Source organism: Acanthochromis polyacanthus, chromosome 17 (assembly GCF_021347895.1).
Source record: "Acanthochromis polyacanthus isolate Apoly-LR-REF ecotype Palm Island chromosome 17, KAUST_Apoly_ChrSc, whole genome shotgun sequence".
Lineage (NCBI taxonomy): Eukaryota > Metazoa > Chordata > Actinopteri > Pomacentridae > Acanthochromis > Acanthochromis polyacanthus.
The window spans coordinates 31,178,752-31,195,417 of record NC_067129.1 but is presented as its reverse complement, the minus strand read 5'-3'; the positions used below and the strand labels follow the sequence as shown (position 1 = coordinate 31,195,417).

At 42.9% G+C, this 16,666-nt stretch overlaps 1 protein-coding gene across 1 annotated transcript in view; it reads left to right on the top strand.

The window, feature by feature from the left end:
• wwc1 (WW and C2 domain containing 1) overlaps positions 1–16,666 on the top strand; it is an 89,066-nt gene that overhangs the window by 43,540 nt on the left and 28,860 nt on the right. Inside the window, exons 7-11 of the mRNA XM_051937402.1 lie at positions 568–714; positions 1,921–1,991; positions 2,148–2,393; positions 5,000–5,089; positions 9,463–10,139. Coding sequence (XP_051793362.1) covers positions 568–714; positions 1,921–1,991; positions 2,148–2,393; positions 5,000–5,089; positions 9,463–10,139 — 1,231 coding nt within the window. The remainder of the gene's footprint in view (positions 1–567; positions 715–1,920; positions 1,992–2,147; positions 2,394–4,999; positions 5,090–9,462; positions 10,140–16,666) is intronic.

Here is a 16,666-nt window from a genome sequence, read left to right as displayed (position 1 = left end):
AAATGAATAAATAAATGCAGCATGGCTCAGAAACAGCAAACAGAGGAGCAGGTTGTTGGAGATACATTGAGCATGGTGAAACATCTTTTTTTTCACCTGTTTTTCTGATCGAAAGCTGCCACTCGGAGCTGGTTTTTAATAAAACAGGACAAACGTTGCTTTACGCTGCGTCATTGAATTCCTGTTTGTTGTTTTCTGCCTCGTCTGAGAATCAAAGTTAAACTGAATTCCTCAGCAGGCTTCAAAACAAACCGTGCAGTCGTATCAGATTTCCATCTCGGTGGTAAAGATGAAAGCTTCGACTGTTAGATTTCACAGTTTGGCTGCTCTTTGAGCAGAACAACCTGCACTGAGCGGCTCTGTACGCTCGGTAACGGCGCTGGTTGCTGCAGGATTCAGTGTCTGGATGATGATAATGGACTGTAGTTTTAAGATCTGTCACAGTTTGAAAAGCTCTCTGCAGTAAAGCCTCACGCTTCTATTGACCTCCGTCCTGTTTTTGCTGCTGCAGATTCCGTCTTTCTGGCTGCAGGTCGCTCATGTTGTGACTTATTTAATGTCTTACAGAAACTGGCGGTGCTGAAGGACGGTTTCCAGCTGGACTCGGGTTCTCAGCAGGAGCTTTGGGGCAGCAGTCCGTCGCTCACCAACTCAGAGGCGTCCATCCCCCGACTTTACTCTGACGCTGGATCCCAAACCGACATCCCCGCTGAGGTGAGGATCTGGATTTTATTTTAAAAAAACGTCACAAGCATTGAAAAGTTTACCACGTATAAGATGATGAAGGTGGACACCAGGTCGACTCCTGCCATGTTTATCATCAACACTATGAGGAAACAGAGACTTTTGGAAACACTCCTGAGCCTGTTTCAGCTTTCAGACTCTGGTGTTTTGTTTTTACCTGGGCGGGCAGAAATGTAGAGACTTTTGGAAACTATGATGGACTGATTGGTTTTATCTGTCACTACATTTCTTCTTAGATTTGTCTCATTTAAATCACTTTACAGAAGGAATCAGAGATATCATGGGGAAAAAGCTGCTAAACACCATCAAAAATCGAGCATCAAGGGTTCGAGAAAAAGTAACATAACGTGGAAAATCTTTAAAATTGCAGCAAAAGATTACAGTCTAAAGCTATTAAAAACATTAAATTTTACAGTCTGTGTGATGTACACTGCACAACACATTCCTATCAAAATACTGCAAAATCTGGTAGCGAGGGTTCAAGAACTGTAGGAACGGTTGGAAAAGTGAATACTTGCAAAATACTGGTATTTTTTTAGCTGACAAAATAAAAATACAACTTATACACAGTATCAAAAAAGTTACCATTAGTAAAAAATACAAATACAGAATTTTGATGTGACTTTTTTAAAAAAATCTGAATTATTGTCTGTAATTTGACAACATGGCAAAAATCTATAAAATAACAGTGAATTTTTTTTAAAGAATACAGTTAAAAACTTTTTAAAAAGTACTTTTAAAAACAGTGAAATACTATCATCTTCAAAAATGATGAAAATACACAAAATCCAGATATTTTTGCTGATTTAGATACAGTGAAAATCTGGCAGTGAGAGTTCAAAAACTAATAATGATAAAAAAATATATATATATATATTTTTAAAACAGTCCCATTTTATAATCACACACACTGGGGAAAAAGCCATTTTAATGTGCTTTGTTTTTAATCAACATAATTGATTTTTAGTTGCTATTTTATTGATCTTATCTTCACTAAGTCGATGCACTCTACCATCATCTCACCACTTGAATAACTGATTTACAGGAAGGAAGTTTCACATTTTCTTCATTCCTACTTGGTGAAATGTGAAGTGATTATCCCATCAAAGTAATTCTCTGCAGGGTTTTCAGTTAAATCTGCTCTGAATGTTGCTGTTTTCTCGTCTTTCTAATCAGTTCATGACCAGCACCAACAAACTGGCAGAAAAAGTTCGTCTGAGCCTGAAGTATGAGGAAGCCAAGAGAAGGTAGACGTCATTTCATCTGTTTTATCTGCTACAGAGTTTGTGCTTTTAGGTGGAAGATAAATACGTCAAAGTGGCACCAGGTGCAGCGTTTATGTGCAAGAAAAAGGTGAAAATGTTTGTCCAAGCTGCTTATTTCTGGCCTTTTTTTTGCTGCAGGATCGCCACCATCGAGGTCCAGATCGCCAGACTGGACAGCGAGGCGTGGCCGGGGCTGCTGGACCCGGAGCGAGACCGCCTCATCCTCATCAACGAGAAGGAGGAGCTGCTGAAGGAGCTGCAGTACGTCGGCCCTCGCCAGCGCCTGGAGCCCAACGACGCCGAGAAGCTGGAGACGGAGAAGAAACGCCTGGAGAGAGACCTGCAGGCCGCCAGAGACAACCAGAGTAAAGCCCTGACCGAGAGGTGAGGGCCGGGGAGAACGTTTACTGAACAGGAAATACTACAATTAACTGTGGTTTATGAGAATCAGTCCACAAGGACGGAACTGCACATTTCTACATTCGTTACAGATGTGCGTCAATGCCTTACTTTGTCATACAAACCACTTTCAGACGTGCATTTTTTCACGTCTGGTCTTTTTTCTGTGAAAGTTGTAACAGCAGTCTTACAATGTCAGATTTGGTCATGTTAACAGATAGACTTCCAGTTGTGTGAAGTGATTATGGGATGTTTTTCTGCATTTCAACACCAATATTTGACCAAAATCTCCACAGAGAGTCTTTCCTCTGACTTTAACTGCCTTTATTAACATCATTCAGTACTTGGAGGATTCATTTTCTTCACATCAGACAGAGTCACAGTTTAGTTTGTTGTTCTGGTTGTTTGTGGAAGACTTTTCTCTAAAAACGTCCCTAAAGCTAGAGAGCTGACAACAACAACCCTGCTAACTTTATTAATCCCGTACTTCTATAAATTATCCCCAACATGGAGAAACGATTAGTCCGAGTGAGCCGACAGGTGGATTTGTTTCTTTTAGCTGTTGATACTTTTTATTATTTTACAAGAAAAATAACTTGCTAACCTAATACTTTCTGTCACCTCAGAGATCTCCAAGTTCTTATTTATGAAGTTTAGTCCGACTTAAAGAGCATAAAAGAATATTAAAGTTCCGTACTTCCTCGGTAATTCTGCAGACGACTCGACTTTCGTTTACTTTTAAATTAAAGTCTAAAGTAGCAGAAAATCTCCATCGACTGCTCTTAACAAAGGGTGAAGTAGTTGGCATAAAAGTTTGTAGTTTGAGGTATTTTACACGATTTTCTTGAACCAAATCTTGCTAGTAGGCCTGTTTAGTTCAAAGCTGACACTAAATCACCTCCTTCTTTTCCTGACTGGACAAGAAGCAGCTCACAGAAGCATCTAGTTTGGTCAGTGAGCTGTTCCACCTGGACCAGAACCTCTCTGTTGTTGTAGTTTAAAGGTGGACTGAGAAAGTTGTTAGAACAGGTGTTGGCAGTCCTTATTTTCCCAATGATGCGTCCGACCTTTACATCTGTCAACACTTCTTGATGATTATTAAGAATCAGAGGTGAACCTGACAGTTTCACTCTCCTCCTCTCTGCTACCTTATTCCCACATTTTAATTATTTTAGCATTTTATATCTCCACATTCTGGTTTTGTACCACTTTCCTGAAAACCACAACAGCCAAGATCCTGCTGCATCTTTTCCTCCCCCCCCCTCGTCTCTAACAGGACTCTCGTTGTTCGGCGCTCAGGTCAGGCTCTACCTGAGCTCAGGCTCTCTTTGTGTCTCCTCTCCTGTTCCTGTAACCTGAGATCCTGCAGAGCTCGCTCGCAAAAAGAGCCTCTTGTAGTCCAAGCTCCGCTGCCAAATACACCCACGCTGTTCACAAATACCACACTGGTCATGACACACACATGCACAAACACATTCTGGACATTCGCCGTCTGCGAGGTTTGAAAATGTCACATTCTGAAGCTGATACCGGACACAGTTAGACTGAGCTCCAGGTGGATTATTTTAATGCGGCATCCCGAAGGAGGCGTCTGAAATTAATCCTGCAGCAGGTCAAGAAGCAGAAACGATCATCCAGAGTCTTAAAGATGATCTGAAGCCCATAGAGTCCTGATTTTACCACTGCAGAATCAGTCTGGGAGACAAATCCCTGAAAAGCTGCACAAATACAGATTTAGTACCTGTAAAGTCTGCAGAGGAGAGCCGGCTGCCAAATGCTAATTTTAGGAAGTTTTTTTTTCCGTTTCTTGCACTTATTATGAAGTGAACTCATAAATTCAAACAAATCTTGGCATCATTTTTGAAAGAATCTTCACTTTAATGCCTAAAAACTTCCATGATATCAGGAAAATCTGCGATGTGCGTCAACATGATTCAGTATTGCGATAATAAATGAACAAATATTGAAGTGTGCATGTTAGTTAGAAGCAATGGAATAAGTTTTGCTTTATTAAACAAGTAAATACCGGAATATAATTCAAGTAAGACAACTTCCCCTGCTTCACTCTTCAGCCGTCACGCTAGCTAATGTTTACACCAAAGTGATACTGATTCATTTAAATGGCTTCATCTGATTCATCTGATTAATTTAATCAAATGTTTGCAACAATTATGTCAATTGTTTATCCGTCTGCGCTGCTGCATACCATGTTTGCCTCAAGCTTTTGGAACAGTTTTAGCTACTTCGACATATTTCTGGCACACATATTAGTATTATTATTACTGTTATATAAAGGACAGAACCACAGTCCCCTGCAGCAGTCTGAAACCCGATCAAAGGCTTCCCCTCTTTGGCCTGTTTCCACTCAAACACTAGATCATATTAACAGCTGTTAATGGACTCGTGTCCTCTCAGCAAACACACGGCTGCTGTTGGAGCTGTTAACTGAACCTGCGGCGTTGGCAGACGATTATGTTCGGCGTCTTCCTTTGATTTTCCTTCAGTGTGAAGGCGTTAAGTCCGGATGTCGCCGTCAAGTTTTGGTTTGTCTTTTCTTTTGTGGGAAATAAATCTACTTTTTATGCTTTCAGGCTGCGACTTCACTGCAAGAGGAACAAGCTGGTCAGAGAGCTGGAGGAGATGGTTCGACTGGCCACATCGCTGCACACTCAGCTCAAAAGGTTCGTTCGTCTTGTTCCTGCTCTTAATGGGTAGATAGAGGTTTCCAGTAGCTCACACATGTTACATACAAGATAGAAGGACAATGTACAGGAACAAAAGAACATGCAAATTGTGCCGGTTTAAGAAACAACATGAGGATCCTTAAATGCTGGTATTTACAGAGGTGTACAGAGTAGGCTTGTCACGATACTAGAATTTCAACTTCGATACCCAGTTCAGTATCGATACTCGATACCATTTCGATACCACACGGAACAAATTAAAGCACAGGCTTTTGTACTTTGCTGTAAAACCATTTTTTTATTGGAAAAAACTTCTGCATCATTAATATATTTTTTTAAAGATGTATGAGGTAGTGCAAAACAAAATAGTATGTCAGTATTTAACCTCAATTTCAGTGCTCATGAAATGATTACGTGAGGGAAGGTCATACCTAGGATTTAGCTGTTTAAGAAGTTGTTTGAACCCAGATTTCTCTACTGTGTAAATGGGGACCATATCCATGCACAAATACTCTGTCACAGCCCTGTTTATTGTCTTTGCTTCTCGTGACTTTGGATCATAATGACTTTGCTGGTCAAACACTGCTGTTAGCGAAGGCTGTTGGTGTTTTGGTGTCGCTGCAGCCAGTCGACTCTCTCCGCTCTCAGCGTCACTCTGGAGCTATAAGAGAAACATCACACTTAGCAAAAGCAAATACGTTTGTATCTCGTTAAATTAAAGTAGTCAATTAGGATTACTCGGGCTGCGGGCATGCCTGCTAACGTTGGCAAAAAGCCCCATGTAACATTATGTTTTGGACTAGCGCTAGCTAGCTAGCTTAGTTAGCTAATGTCCTGGCAACGGATGTAGGATGTAAATACAACTCAGTTTAATCATGATCAAATGGGAGCTTACCTCACGAAATTCTGCGACACTTGCCATGGTTATATTTCTTAATTCCGTCGTGTTTTGCTGGTAGTAGCGAGGCATTAACAAGCCTGGACATGCAGTGAGTTCGGGGGGCAGGGCGGTGGGCGGCAGCGTGGACTGTAGCGGGAGCAGCAGACCATAGGAGCAGAGTATCGATAGTATTGATTCTACGGCAAGCTAGTATCGTATCTGTTTATAATGTTTAGGATCGAGTAAGTACCGAAGTATCGATATTTTTGACAAGCCTAGTACAAAGAAGGGTTAATATTTAGAGTAAAATGCAATACCCAAGAGTTTAATAGGGTCTATGCACCATTCGATACTCGGACACTAATTAAAGCTGCAAGCAGCGTTGAACGGGTCCTCACAAACATACATGTTGGGACATGGCGTATGTTGAAGTGTGACAGAAATTTCACGGAATTGAGACTTAGCTGACCAATGTCAAGGATTATATCACAAAGTTTTTTGCAGTGGTATGAGCAAAGATAATGACTACAAATTTGTGTTAGCAGTAGTTGGCGCTATGACTATGACTCACTTTTGGAATGTCCATGTCTGCAGACCTGGACTGTTGTCTCAGAATATGAAATTTAGGTCATGTGCAGCTGAGTTATAAACACCTCAGTTGTCATGGTGAGGCATCAAACTTCACCACGCCAGCAGGTGGCGCTATGACTGTGAATGGATATTGGCATCTGGATGTCATCAGGGCAGGTCTGTGATCAAACATGTAAAATCTGAGGCAGATTGGAGCATGTACAGGAGAGTCAGACATCACTTCCTGTTTCATGGCAAAGCATCAATGTTCAGGGGGCGACCACGGCCACGCCCTTTGACGTTGGCAGAAGATTTTTGATAAGTTTTCATCACTAAGGCCTGTTAGATATACTGGCCAAATCTGAGGTCTTTTGGAGTTACCCCAGTGAGGAGTTGACCACTGAAAATGAGCAAAAATAACAAAAAATCTTATAGTGAAAGCAAAATGATAGACTTCCTGCTGGGTTTAGGATAGGTTGTTGCTAGAGGTACGGACCCGTACCCGTAGCCTGTGGACTACGGATATGGCACTTGCCATTTGCCAATCAGATACGCGAGATCTGGTCACGTGACTCCCGGTAGACGCTAGCGGTACGGACCCGTAGCATCGGTACTACAGGTACGGACCCTAAACCTGACCCTAACACTAACCCTAACCTTAACCTTTGCTTACCTTTCAACAGTTTGCAGTGGTTAGCAGCTTCTTGACTCGCGAGACTCGCGTACGGGTCCGTATCTGTCTGGCAAATGGAAAGTGCCGTATCCGTTGCCCACAGGCTACGGGTACGGGTCCATATCTGTAGACACTACCTTTAGGATATGGATGTAACTGATGTGCTACATATGTCTCCCAAATTTGGTAGATGTAGGTGAAATGTCTTAGTCACTGTTACAAATGTTACGGGAGACACTGTGGAGTCATTTTGACACAAACGTGCAGGTCCCATAAAATATAGATTTTTTACTAGTTCTGATGCATTTGCGAATTTTCATGTGTTTTGGAGCATGTTTAGACCTCAAAAATGTGATGATTTTGGGTGAGTAGGGTTCTATGCGCTGTCAGTGCTCGGACCCTAATGAGTGTACAGGAGGGTTGTGGTGCATGGATCCAGGTGGGCCCAGTAACAATGTTTTATTGCACACTATATTTGAGTGTAGCAGCCAATAGATCAAGTCATCCACTGCCCTTGACCAAGGTGTTATAGAACACCACATAGGACCAAGAAAAGGTGTGTTTACTTTCAAAAAATACTCAGAAATCAAGTATAAATCCAAACCACAAGCAGAAAGTGGGACATAATTTTGAAAACTAATCATTAAAAAGGTATAAAATATCTTTATGTTTGGATAGGTGAAGTTTTGAAGAGGTCTTTTTTTTACTGAGTCGTGAAATAAATCACTATCCGATGTTTGACTCTATTATATCCAAGCATAGAGACTAGATAGAGGCTAATGAGCTCTGAGAAACCAGATTCATGTGTTCAATGTTTATTTAATGAGCTGTACTTAGACATTTTGCATATTTATCATTTGGAACAGATTTCCTAGAAGGTTGTTGACCATCAGATCTCTTGGACTCGAGGAGCTTTGAAGCGAAGGGGGAGTTGGTTGAAATATTTAACCTTCAATGATCGAACGTTTGCCGGGGATGAAAGCTGCTCGTGTTCTCTTCTGCTTTCTTTGATTTCACTCATGATCTGTCTGTGTAAATCTAATTTTCCAGCCCAACCCAGCGTTCATTTTCCACCATCCTCAGCAATTACGGTTTAATAAATGACGCAAGGCTGCTGTAAGGGCCGCACACGTCTCGTCTAATATTTCCCAGCCCTGGTTTTTAGAGTCCAGCAGCGATGATATGAAGGATTGACATGAACTCTGGGCCTCTGAGGTTAGTTTAAGTTCTCAGGGTTGGTTCATCTCTGGGCCGACGGACATCAAACATCTCCCTGCAGGACAGGAACTCCTTTATGTCGGGGCTAACGACTCTTCCCGGTTTAATTAGTTCTTATGTCGGGGCTAACGACTCTTCCCGGTTTAATTAGTTCACCGCTGCTCGTTCAGAGTCGGAAAGTATATGAGGAGGCACCTGCAAGAGGGCTGAGGTGATAAAAAGAAAGGAGACAAGAAGGAAGTTTTTTAATGAAACTGATCTAATATTTAATGTTTATTTCGGGTCAGGTCAGTTCGACTTGAAGCTGACAAATCTGATTTAAGCTGCAGTGGATTCAGTAGATACTCACTTTGTTGTGTTGAGATTTTTATGGATATTTTCATAATAATGATTCCAGTAGCCAACAAGAAGCGACAAATATCCATTTTGTGCTTGGTTGTAATAATCTTATCATTTTTAGAATAAAACTGAAGTATAAATAAAACTGAACCAGCTGACCTGGAGATTGATCTTGGACTTGATAACATCAGTTTTGCACCAGTAGATATCTGTAGATGAATTGTTAACGTGTCTGTCGGTGGGTTTCCGTTGAAGGAACTTGAACCAGGCACAAGATGGTAAGAACTTTTACTGGAATGGTCCGTTCTGTCTTTCTGTTTCCGTTGGGGTGTAGGATCCAACAAATAGTAGTTATTAGACGTAACTCCACTTCTATGTGCACGTAGGAAATAGATAAGTAGTTGTTTATTATTTTAGCCAGTCTGGTGAATTTTACATTGTTGGTATTGGAGAAAAGAAGACTGCTACTGGACAAGGACATGGCACATGGCGTCTTCTCTGAGCTTAGTTGAACCATCGTTTCAGGGCCACTCAGCAGTTCCTTCCCTGGAGTTGGTACTTTTTTCACCCCTTACAGAGGTTCTACAGGGGCGGTACTTCGGGGTTAAACATACAGAAATGTTTGGGTCGCCCTAGCATGTCCTATTAAGATGGTAACTCCTTGTGTTTTTGTGTCCATCTCCGCTCCAGCCTCTCGGCCAGCACCTTGTCCTGTTCGTCCGGCAGCAGTCGAGGCTCCCTGACATCCAGCCGTGGATCTCTGGCCACCACCTCCAGCCTGGGATCCACCTCCTCCCTCAGCTTCACCGACATCTACCTGGAGCAGCCCGAGCTGGCCGACCCAGACTTCCAGAACAAGCTGGACAGCCTCCTGCAGGAGGGCGGCCAGGGAGGCTACCGGCCCTCCAGCTCCATCACCACCATCCACGAACACGAGGTGGTGACGGGCTGCGGGGGAAGGGACTCTGGGAGGCCCGAGGGCAAAGCAGGAGTTGTAGAAGGAGATGCAGGAAGTTCTGCTGGAGGAGGTCCAGGAGGTAATGTCGGGGTGGAGTCGGGGTCTTCCAGGATCCAGGCCCTCAGACTGTCAGAAACCCCTCGCTCCATGAGCTCTTTATCTCCGCGGTCGTCGCTCTCCTCGCTGTCTCCGCCGTGCTCGCCGCTCGTCACGGACACTAGCTTCTTGTCCGGAGAGACTTTCGCGGGCCAGACAGGGCCCGGCGGGTTGGGCCTGGATCTGGAGCTCCAAAGCCGGTTAGCAGAGCTGGAGCTCGACTTGGACTCTGAGGAGCAGCAGCAGGAGGAGCATGGAGGTTCTGGAGGGCTGGAGGAGAAGCAGAACACCACGCTGGGAGAGGAGGTCAAAGGTAAATACGAAGCTTTTATACTGTACATCTACTGATTTTCACAGAAACAATAGAATAACAAACTCGAGGAGGAGCAGACTTGAAGAAAAGTTTATTTCAACTTGCAGTGTTTTTGTGTTTCTATAGGTCATATTAGCCAAACATTTAAGCCATATGTGATTGTTAAACAAATCAATGGACACGTGCTTAACGTTCTTCCCTTTAACGTGTTGCACTGCTGCTTATAAAGATGCTTGTAGAGATAAATGCAGCAGCACTTTAGTGCACATTTTAATATCCCACTTTAACTTTTTGTGCAGACAACATTTAACTAATTTATTTTCTGACACATTTTTAGATTTTTTTAATAACAGGTTTTCAAAATTTTCTGACACTTTTTTTCAAAATTTTCCTACTTTTTTTTTTTTTTCAATTTAATGACAGTTATGCAATTTTCTAGCACTTCTGCACTATCTCCTGGCACTGATTTAGTATTTGTTGACCTTTTCTCTGTATTTTCTGACATGTGTTCACTATTTTGGATTGTTTGAACTCTCCTTGGATTCTGGGACATTTTTGCCACTGTCTTCTGACACACTTTCACTATTTTCTGATGCTTTCCTGCTATTTTCTGGCAGGTTTTCACTGTTTTCGGACACTATTTTGCTTTTTTAGAAACACATTTTCACAGTTTTCTGACACTTTTCCCCCATTTTTTCCTACTTTTTGGCTACATACTGACAGCTATGCAGTTTTCTAGCACATCTGTACTATTTTCTGGCACTGGTTTACTATTTGTTGACGCGTTGTCAATATTTTCTGACACTTTATCCCTATTTTCTGACATTTGTTCACTATTTTGGATCGTTTGAAGTAGGGATGTGCGCGACTGGTCGTTTAATCGTTTAACCACCTACTCATTTATTAAACATTTAGTATTTTACTAGTCGGTTAAACGCTGCATTAAGCATCATGTACCTTGTTCTTCGTGCCTCTGCCTCGGCTTCTTTGTAAACAGGCTGAGCAGCCAGGGAGAGAATTGCTCCTCCTCCCCTCCCCTCACACGTAGCAGGGGACGGTCGACCTCCGGATGACACGTTCATTTCTCCAAACCTACACCGCCTGTCCGTTCACACACACACACACACACACACACACACACACCCCCCCGGCACAGCCACGCTTCGCTTCCCTTGGTCCCGACCAGGCGCTGCCATCCAGCTTTATGCTCGGGCGTGCGGAAATTAGTCGAAATTCCCATCCCTAGTTTGAAGTGTCCTTGGATTCTGTAGCATTTTTTCACTGTCCTCTGACACATTTTCACAATTTTCTGACACTTTTCCCCAATTTTTTCACACTTTTTTTGCTATTTACTGACAGTTACGCAATTTTCCTGACACTGATTTGCTATTTATGGCACTTTCTTACAATTTTCCAACACTTTCTCGCTATTATCTGACTTGTAATCACTATTTTTTCACCGTCTTCGGACACATTTTCACTATTTTCTGGTGCTTTCTTGATATTTTCTGATGATGTTCACTATATTCTGACACGTTTTCCCCATTCTTTCACACTTTTTTGCTATTATCTGACAGTTATGCAATTTTTTAGCTCTTCTGCAATATTTTTTGGCACTGATTTACTATTTACTATTTATTCACACGTTTTCACTATTTTCTGACACTATTGCTATTTTCTGACACTTTCTGCACACTATTTTGGATTGTTTGACGTGTTCCTGGATTCTGTGACATTTTTTTTTCACTGTCTTCTGACACATTTTCACTATTTTCGATGCTGTCTTGCTATTTTCTGGCATGTTTTCACTGTTTTCGGACACCTTTATGCTATATTCTGGCACGTTTTCACTATTTTCTGACCCTTTTTTACTATTTTATGGCACATTTGTATTGTTTTCTGACACTTCTTCTCTATGTTTTTGTTATTTGACACATTTTCACACTTTTTTTAACACCTTTTTTGTACTATATTTGGACACTTTTTGACTATTGTTGACACATTTTCATTATTTTTTGACACTTTTTAAAAGCTATTTTCTGCTTTCACTATTTTCTGACACTTTGCTGTTTCTTGACACATTTTCTTGAATAATTGAGAACATAATTAGTGGAGGACTTGCAGCTCTGTTTAAATTTACTTTTGCTGCTGTGTTGTTGAACCGTAGGAGAGAATAAAGTGAAATACGAGGGCAGAAAACCCAGCCTAATAACTAGAATGCAGGATCTTTTAGTGAATAAATAATAGAATAAAATGAGCGTCTTATGCGGTAAAAGTTAGTGTAGAGTGAGTCAGGCGTTCATAAAGCTCATCTCTGTTACACTCCACGTCACAGAAAACACTCCAGCTTTATTGGAAAGCAGGAAATCCTCCCAGCTCGCTGTGTGTTTGAAACCCAACGCCGTGTGTGAAACCCGACGGCGGTGACGGTTAGCTGGTGTTGGGTTGCAGCCGCTGGGTCGCCCCGGTGTGATGGAGCCACGTTTGAATGATGTTCCTGGATGATTTATGGAGCCCAAACCTCCCCCGGTTCCAGGATTTTATTTCCGTTTTATGTCTTCGTGAACGGAATCTCCTCCAACAACACGTTAAAAGTGAACTTTGTGGAGTTTTGGTCTGCTGCTCTTGAACGTGACTCCAAGCCTCAGGTGAAAGGTGGACGTGGTGTCTGCTTTCTTACCTCCTCTTGAACCAGTCGATGCCCAGAAACACAAAAAGCTACGATCTACTAGCAGCATTTTAAACCAGTTTACACTCAATGTTTTCAACACAACAGAGCCACACTTGTGACTTTTTGACAGAATTTTTTTGGCTTAATCTCTTAGATCAGGTGCTTTTTTTGTCGTTGCTATTTTCTGACAATTACATAATTTTCTAGCACTCCTGCACTATTTTCTGTCACTTCTTTACATTGTTTTACAGGTTTTCACTATCTTCTGACACTTGCTACTTTCAAACAAGTTTTTGATATTTTCTGAGATGTTTTCAATATTTTCCGACCCTATTTTGCTATTTTCTGACAGTTTGTCATAATTTTCTAACACTTGCTGACACAATTTTACTGCTTATTGACAAATTTAGTTATATTCTGACATTTTTTGCTGTTTTCTGAGATGTTTTCAGTATTTTCTGACGCTTTTGTGCTGGTTTTGGATACTTTTTCACTATTTTCTGTCACTTTTTACCGTACTGTGTGAAGCAATATGAGACGACATATGCTGTGAATTGGTGCTATATAAATAAATTTGAAATAATTTATTTTCAGACACTTTTTTCCTAGGTTTTGGCACTTTTTTGCCATTTTCTGACACTTTGTTGACATATTTTCACTATTTTCTCACACTTTATTTTTCAACACTTTCTCAATATTTTCTTATGCTTTTGTTATTTTCTGACAGTTATTCAATTTTCTAGCACTATTTTCTGACACTTCTTCACTATTTTGTAACACATTTTCACTATTTTCTGTCATTCTGTCATGATTTTCTGACACTTTCTTGCTATTTTCCAAAACATTTCTGCTGTTTTCTGGGATGTTTTCACTACTTTTAGACACTTTTTCAATATTTTCTGACACTTTGACTATTTTCAAGCATTTTTTACTATTCTCTGACACTTTGTCAGTGTGCTATCAGAATCAGAATCAGAATGCCTTTATTGTCACTATACACTAGTACAATGAGATTTAAGAGCATCTCCATTAGTGCAAGACGATACATGTAATAAAAATCACAAAAAGATAAAGAAAATAATAAATAAGATAAGCTGAATAAGTTAAGTAAAACAGTATAAGGAATAAAAAAGTGCATGGTCAGTGTGATATTGCATAGTCCGTATTGCACAGTAGACGGTTATGAGGTATTCTTGGGGGGTGGGGTGTGGGTGGGTGGGGCGGGGGAGTGTTTGGGATGTCAGTGCATGTTTGAGTTCAGAGTGGTGATGGCTTTTGGAAATAAACTGTTTTTGAGTCTGTTTGTTTTGGTTCTGATGCACCTGTAGCGCCTTCCTGAGGGCAACGGGACAAACAGGTCGGAGCCAGGGTGAGAGTTGTCCTTGATGATGTTTTCTGCTCTTTTAAGGCAGCGGGAGGTGTAAATGTCCATCAGGGAGGGGAGGGGGCAGCCGATGATTTTCTGTGCTGTCTTAACAACCCTCTGAAGTCCCTTCCTGTCTGCCATGGTGCAGCTGCCGTAAGCCTGCAGTAAGTCAGCAGGCTCTCAATGGACAAGCGATAGAAGGTCAGCAGCAGGGTGGGGTCCAAGTCGAGTTTCTTGAGAACCCTCAGGAGGTGTAGCCGCTGCTGCGCCTTCTTAATGATGACCTTGGTGTTGTCCGTCTAGGAGATGTTGGAGGAGATGAGGACACCAAGGAACCGGAAGGTGTGGACCCTCTCCACACACTCACCGTTGATGTAGAGGGGGTCTAGATCGGTGCTGAGCTTCCTAAAGTTGACAATGATCTCCTTTGTTTTCTTGGTGTTCAGAGCCAGGTTGTTTTCAGAACACCAAGCTGCCAACTTCAGGACCTCCCCTCTGTAGGCTGTCTCGTCTTCTCCTGAGATGAGTCCGACAACTGTTGTGTCGTCAGCAAACTTCACGATGAGGTTGCTGTTGTGGGCCGGACGACAGTCATGGGTATAGAGACAGTACAGGAGGGGGCTCAGCACACAGCCTTGGGAGCCGGTGCTCAGTGTCCGCATTGAGGACAGGTGGGGGCCAAGTCTCACAGTTTGGGGACGGTTGGTAAGGAAGTCCTTTATCTAGGCACATGTGAGAGGGGGGAGGCCGAGAGTGACCAGTTTGGTGATGAGAATGTCCGGAATGATTGTATTAAAGGCAGAGCTAAAATCCACAAAGAGCATACGGACATAGCTCTGCTGCTGCTTCAGATGTGACAGCACGGAGTGGAGAGCTACAGCGATGGCATCCTCAGTGGATCTGTTTGCACGATAACTGGTAGGTGTCGAAGTCTGGGGGGAGATAGTCCTTGATGTGCTGGAGGACCAGTCTCTTGAAGCACTTCATGATTATCGGAGTGAGGGCCACAGGACGATAATCGTTTGGGCTCGTGGTGGGAGACTTCTTAGGTACTGGGATGATTGTGGCGGTTTTCAGACAGGACGGGATGACTGCCTGAACCAGGGAGAGGTTGAAGATTCATGTGAGGATGTGGGTGAGCTGGAGGGCACATGCCTTAAGCACTTTACAGGAACACCATCTGGGCCAGCAGTCTTCTTAGGGTTCACTGCCAGGAGCACCCGTCTGACTTCCTGCTCGCTGACAGTGAGTATAGTGGTGCAGAAGCTGGGTGGGGGTGGGGCAGGGCAGGGGCTGCTGAATGTTGCTGTTGTGACGTTTCAAAGCGAGCGAAGAAGCTATTTAGCTCCTCAGCCAGTGATGCACTCAGGTCTTCTGTTGTTGTAGTGCTGCCCCTGGAGTTTGTGATGTTGTGAATGCCCTGCCACACCGCCCGTGTGTTGTTGCTGGACAGGTGGGACTCTATGCTCTTCTTATGGTCCGCCTTTGCTTTTTTAATTCCTCTTTTCAGATCCGCTCAAGCAGTCCTGTAAAGGGCTCTGTCACCTGATCTGAAGGCAGCGTCACGGACTCTAAGGAGTGTGTGAGCCTGGCTGGTTAACCAGGGTTTCCGATTTGGGAAGACCCGGATGGTTTTTTTCCACAGTCACATTCCCAATACAGAACTTGATGTAGTCCAGTACTGTTTCTGTGAAAGTTCCAAGCTTCTGGTGTTCAAATAGGTCCCAGTCTGTCTCAGTGAAGCAGTCCTGCAGTTGAGAAAAGTGCGTTATCCGGCCAGATTGTAACAGTCTTTATGGTGGGCCTGGCACTTCGTCTGAGGGAGGTGTAGGCTGGGGGGAGCAGGAGAGAAAGATGGTCTGACTGGCCGAGATGGGGGAGGGGTATGGCTCTGTATGCGTGCTTAATGTTGGAATAAATGTGATCCAAAGTGTTTTCCCCTCTAGTGGAACACTTGACATGCTGATAGAACGTTGGGAGTACAGTCTTCAGGTTGGCCTTATTAAAGTCTCCTGCAATTATGTGGACACCATCCGGATGGTCCCGCTGATGTTCGTTGATGGTGTTCAGCAGGATGGAGAGCGCCGTGTTTACGTTGGCGTGTGGTGGGATATACACGATCACTACTGTTAGCTCTCTCGGTAGAAAAAAGGGCCGGCATCTCACAAGACATGTACTCGAGGTCCGGGGAACAGTGCTTGTCTATCACAGTCCCGTTGTTGCACCAGTTGTTATGCACATACATACAGAGCCCCCCTCCTCTGCTCTTACCAGAGTCCTTAGTCCTGTCCCCACGTAGCAGAGTGCGGCCTGCTAGCTGCATGCTAGCATCGGGTATGTCCAGATGGAGCCAGGTTTCGGTGATAATCAGAATACAGCAATCACGAACATAGCGATTCCCAGCAAGCTGTAGTTCCAAGTCATCCATTTCATGCACCAGGGATCTAGCTTTTGTGAGATACAGGCTCGGTAGAGGTGGCTTATATGGTC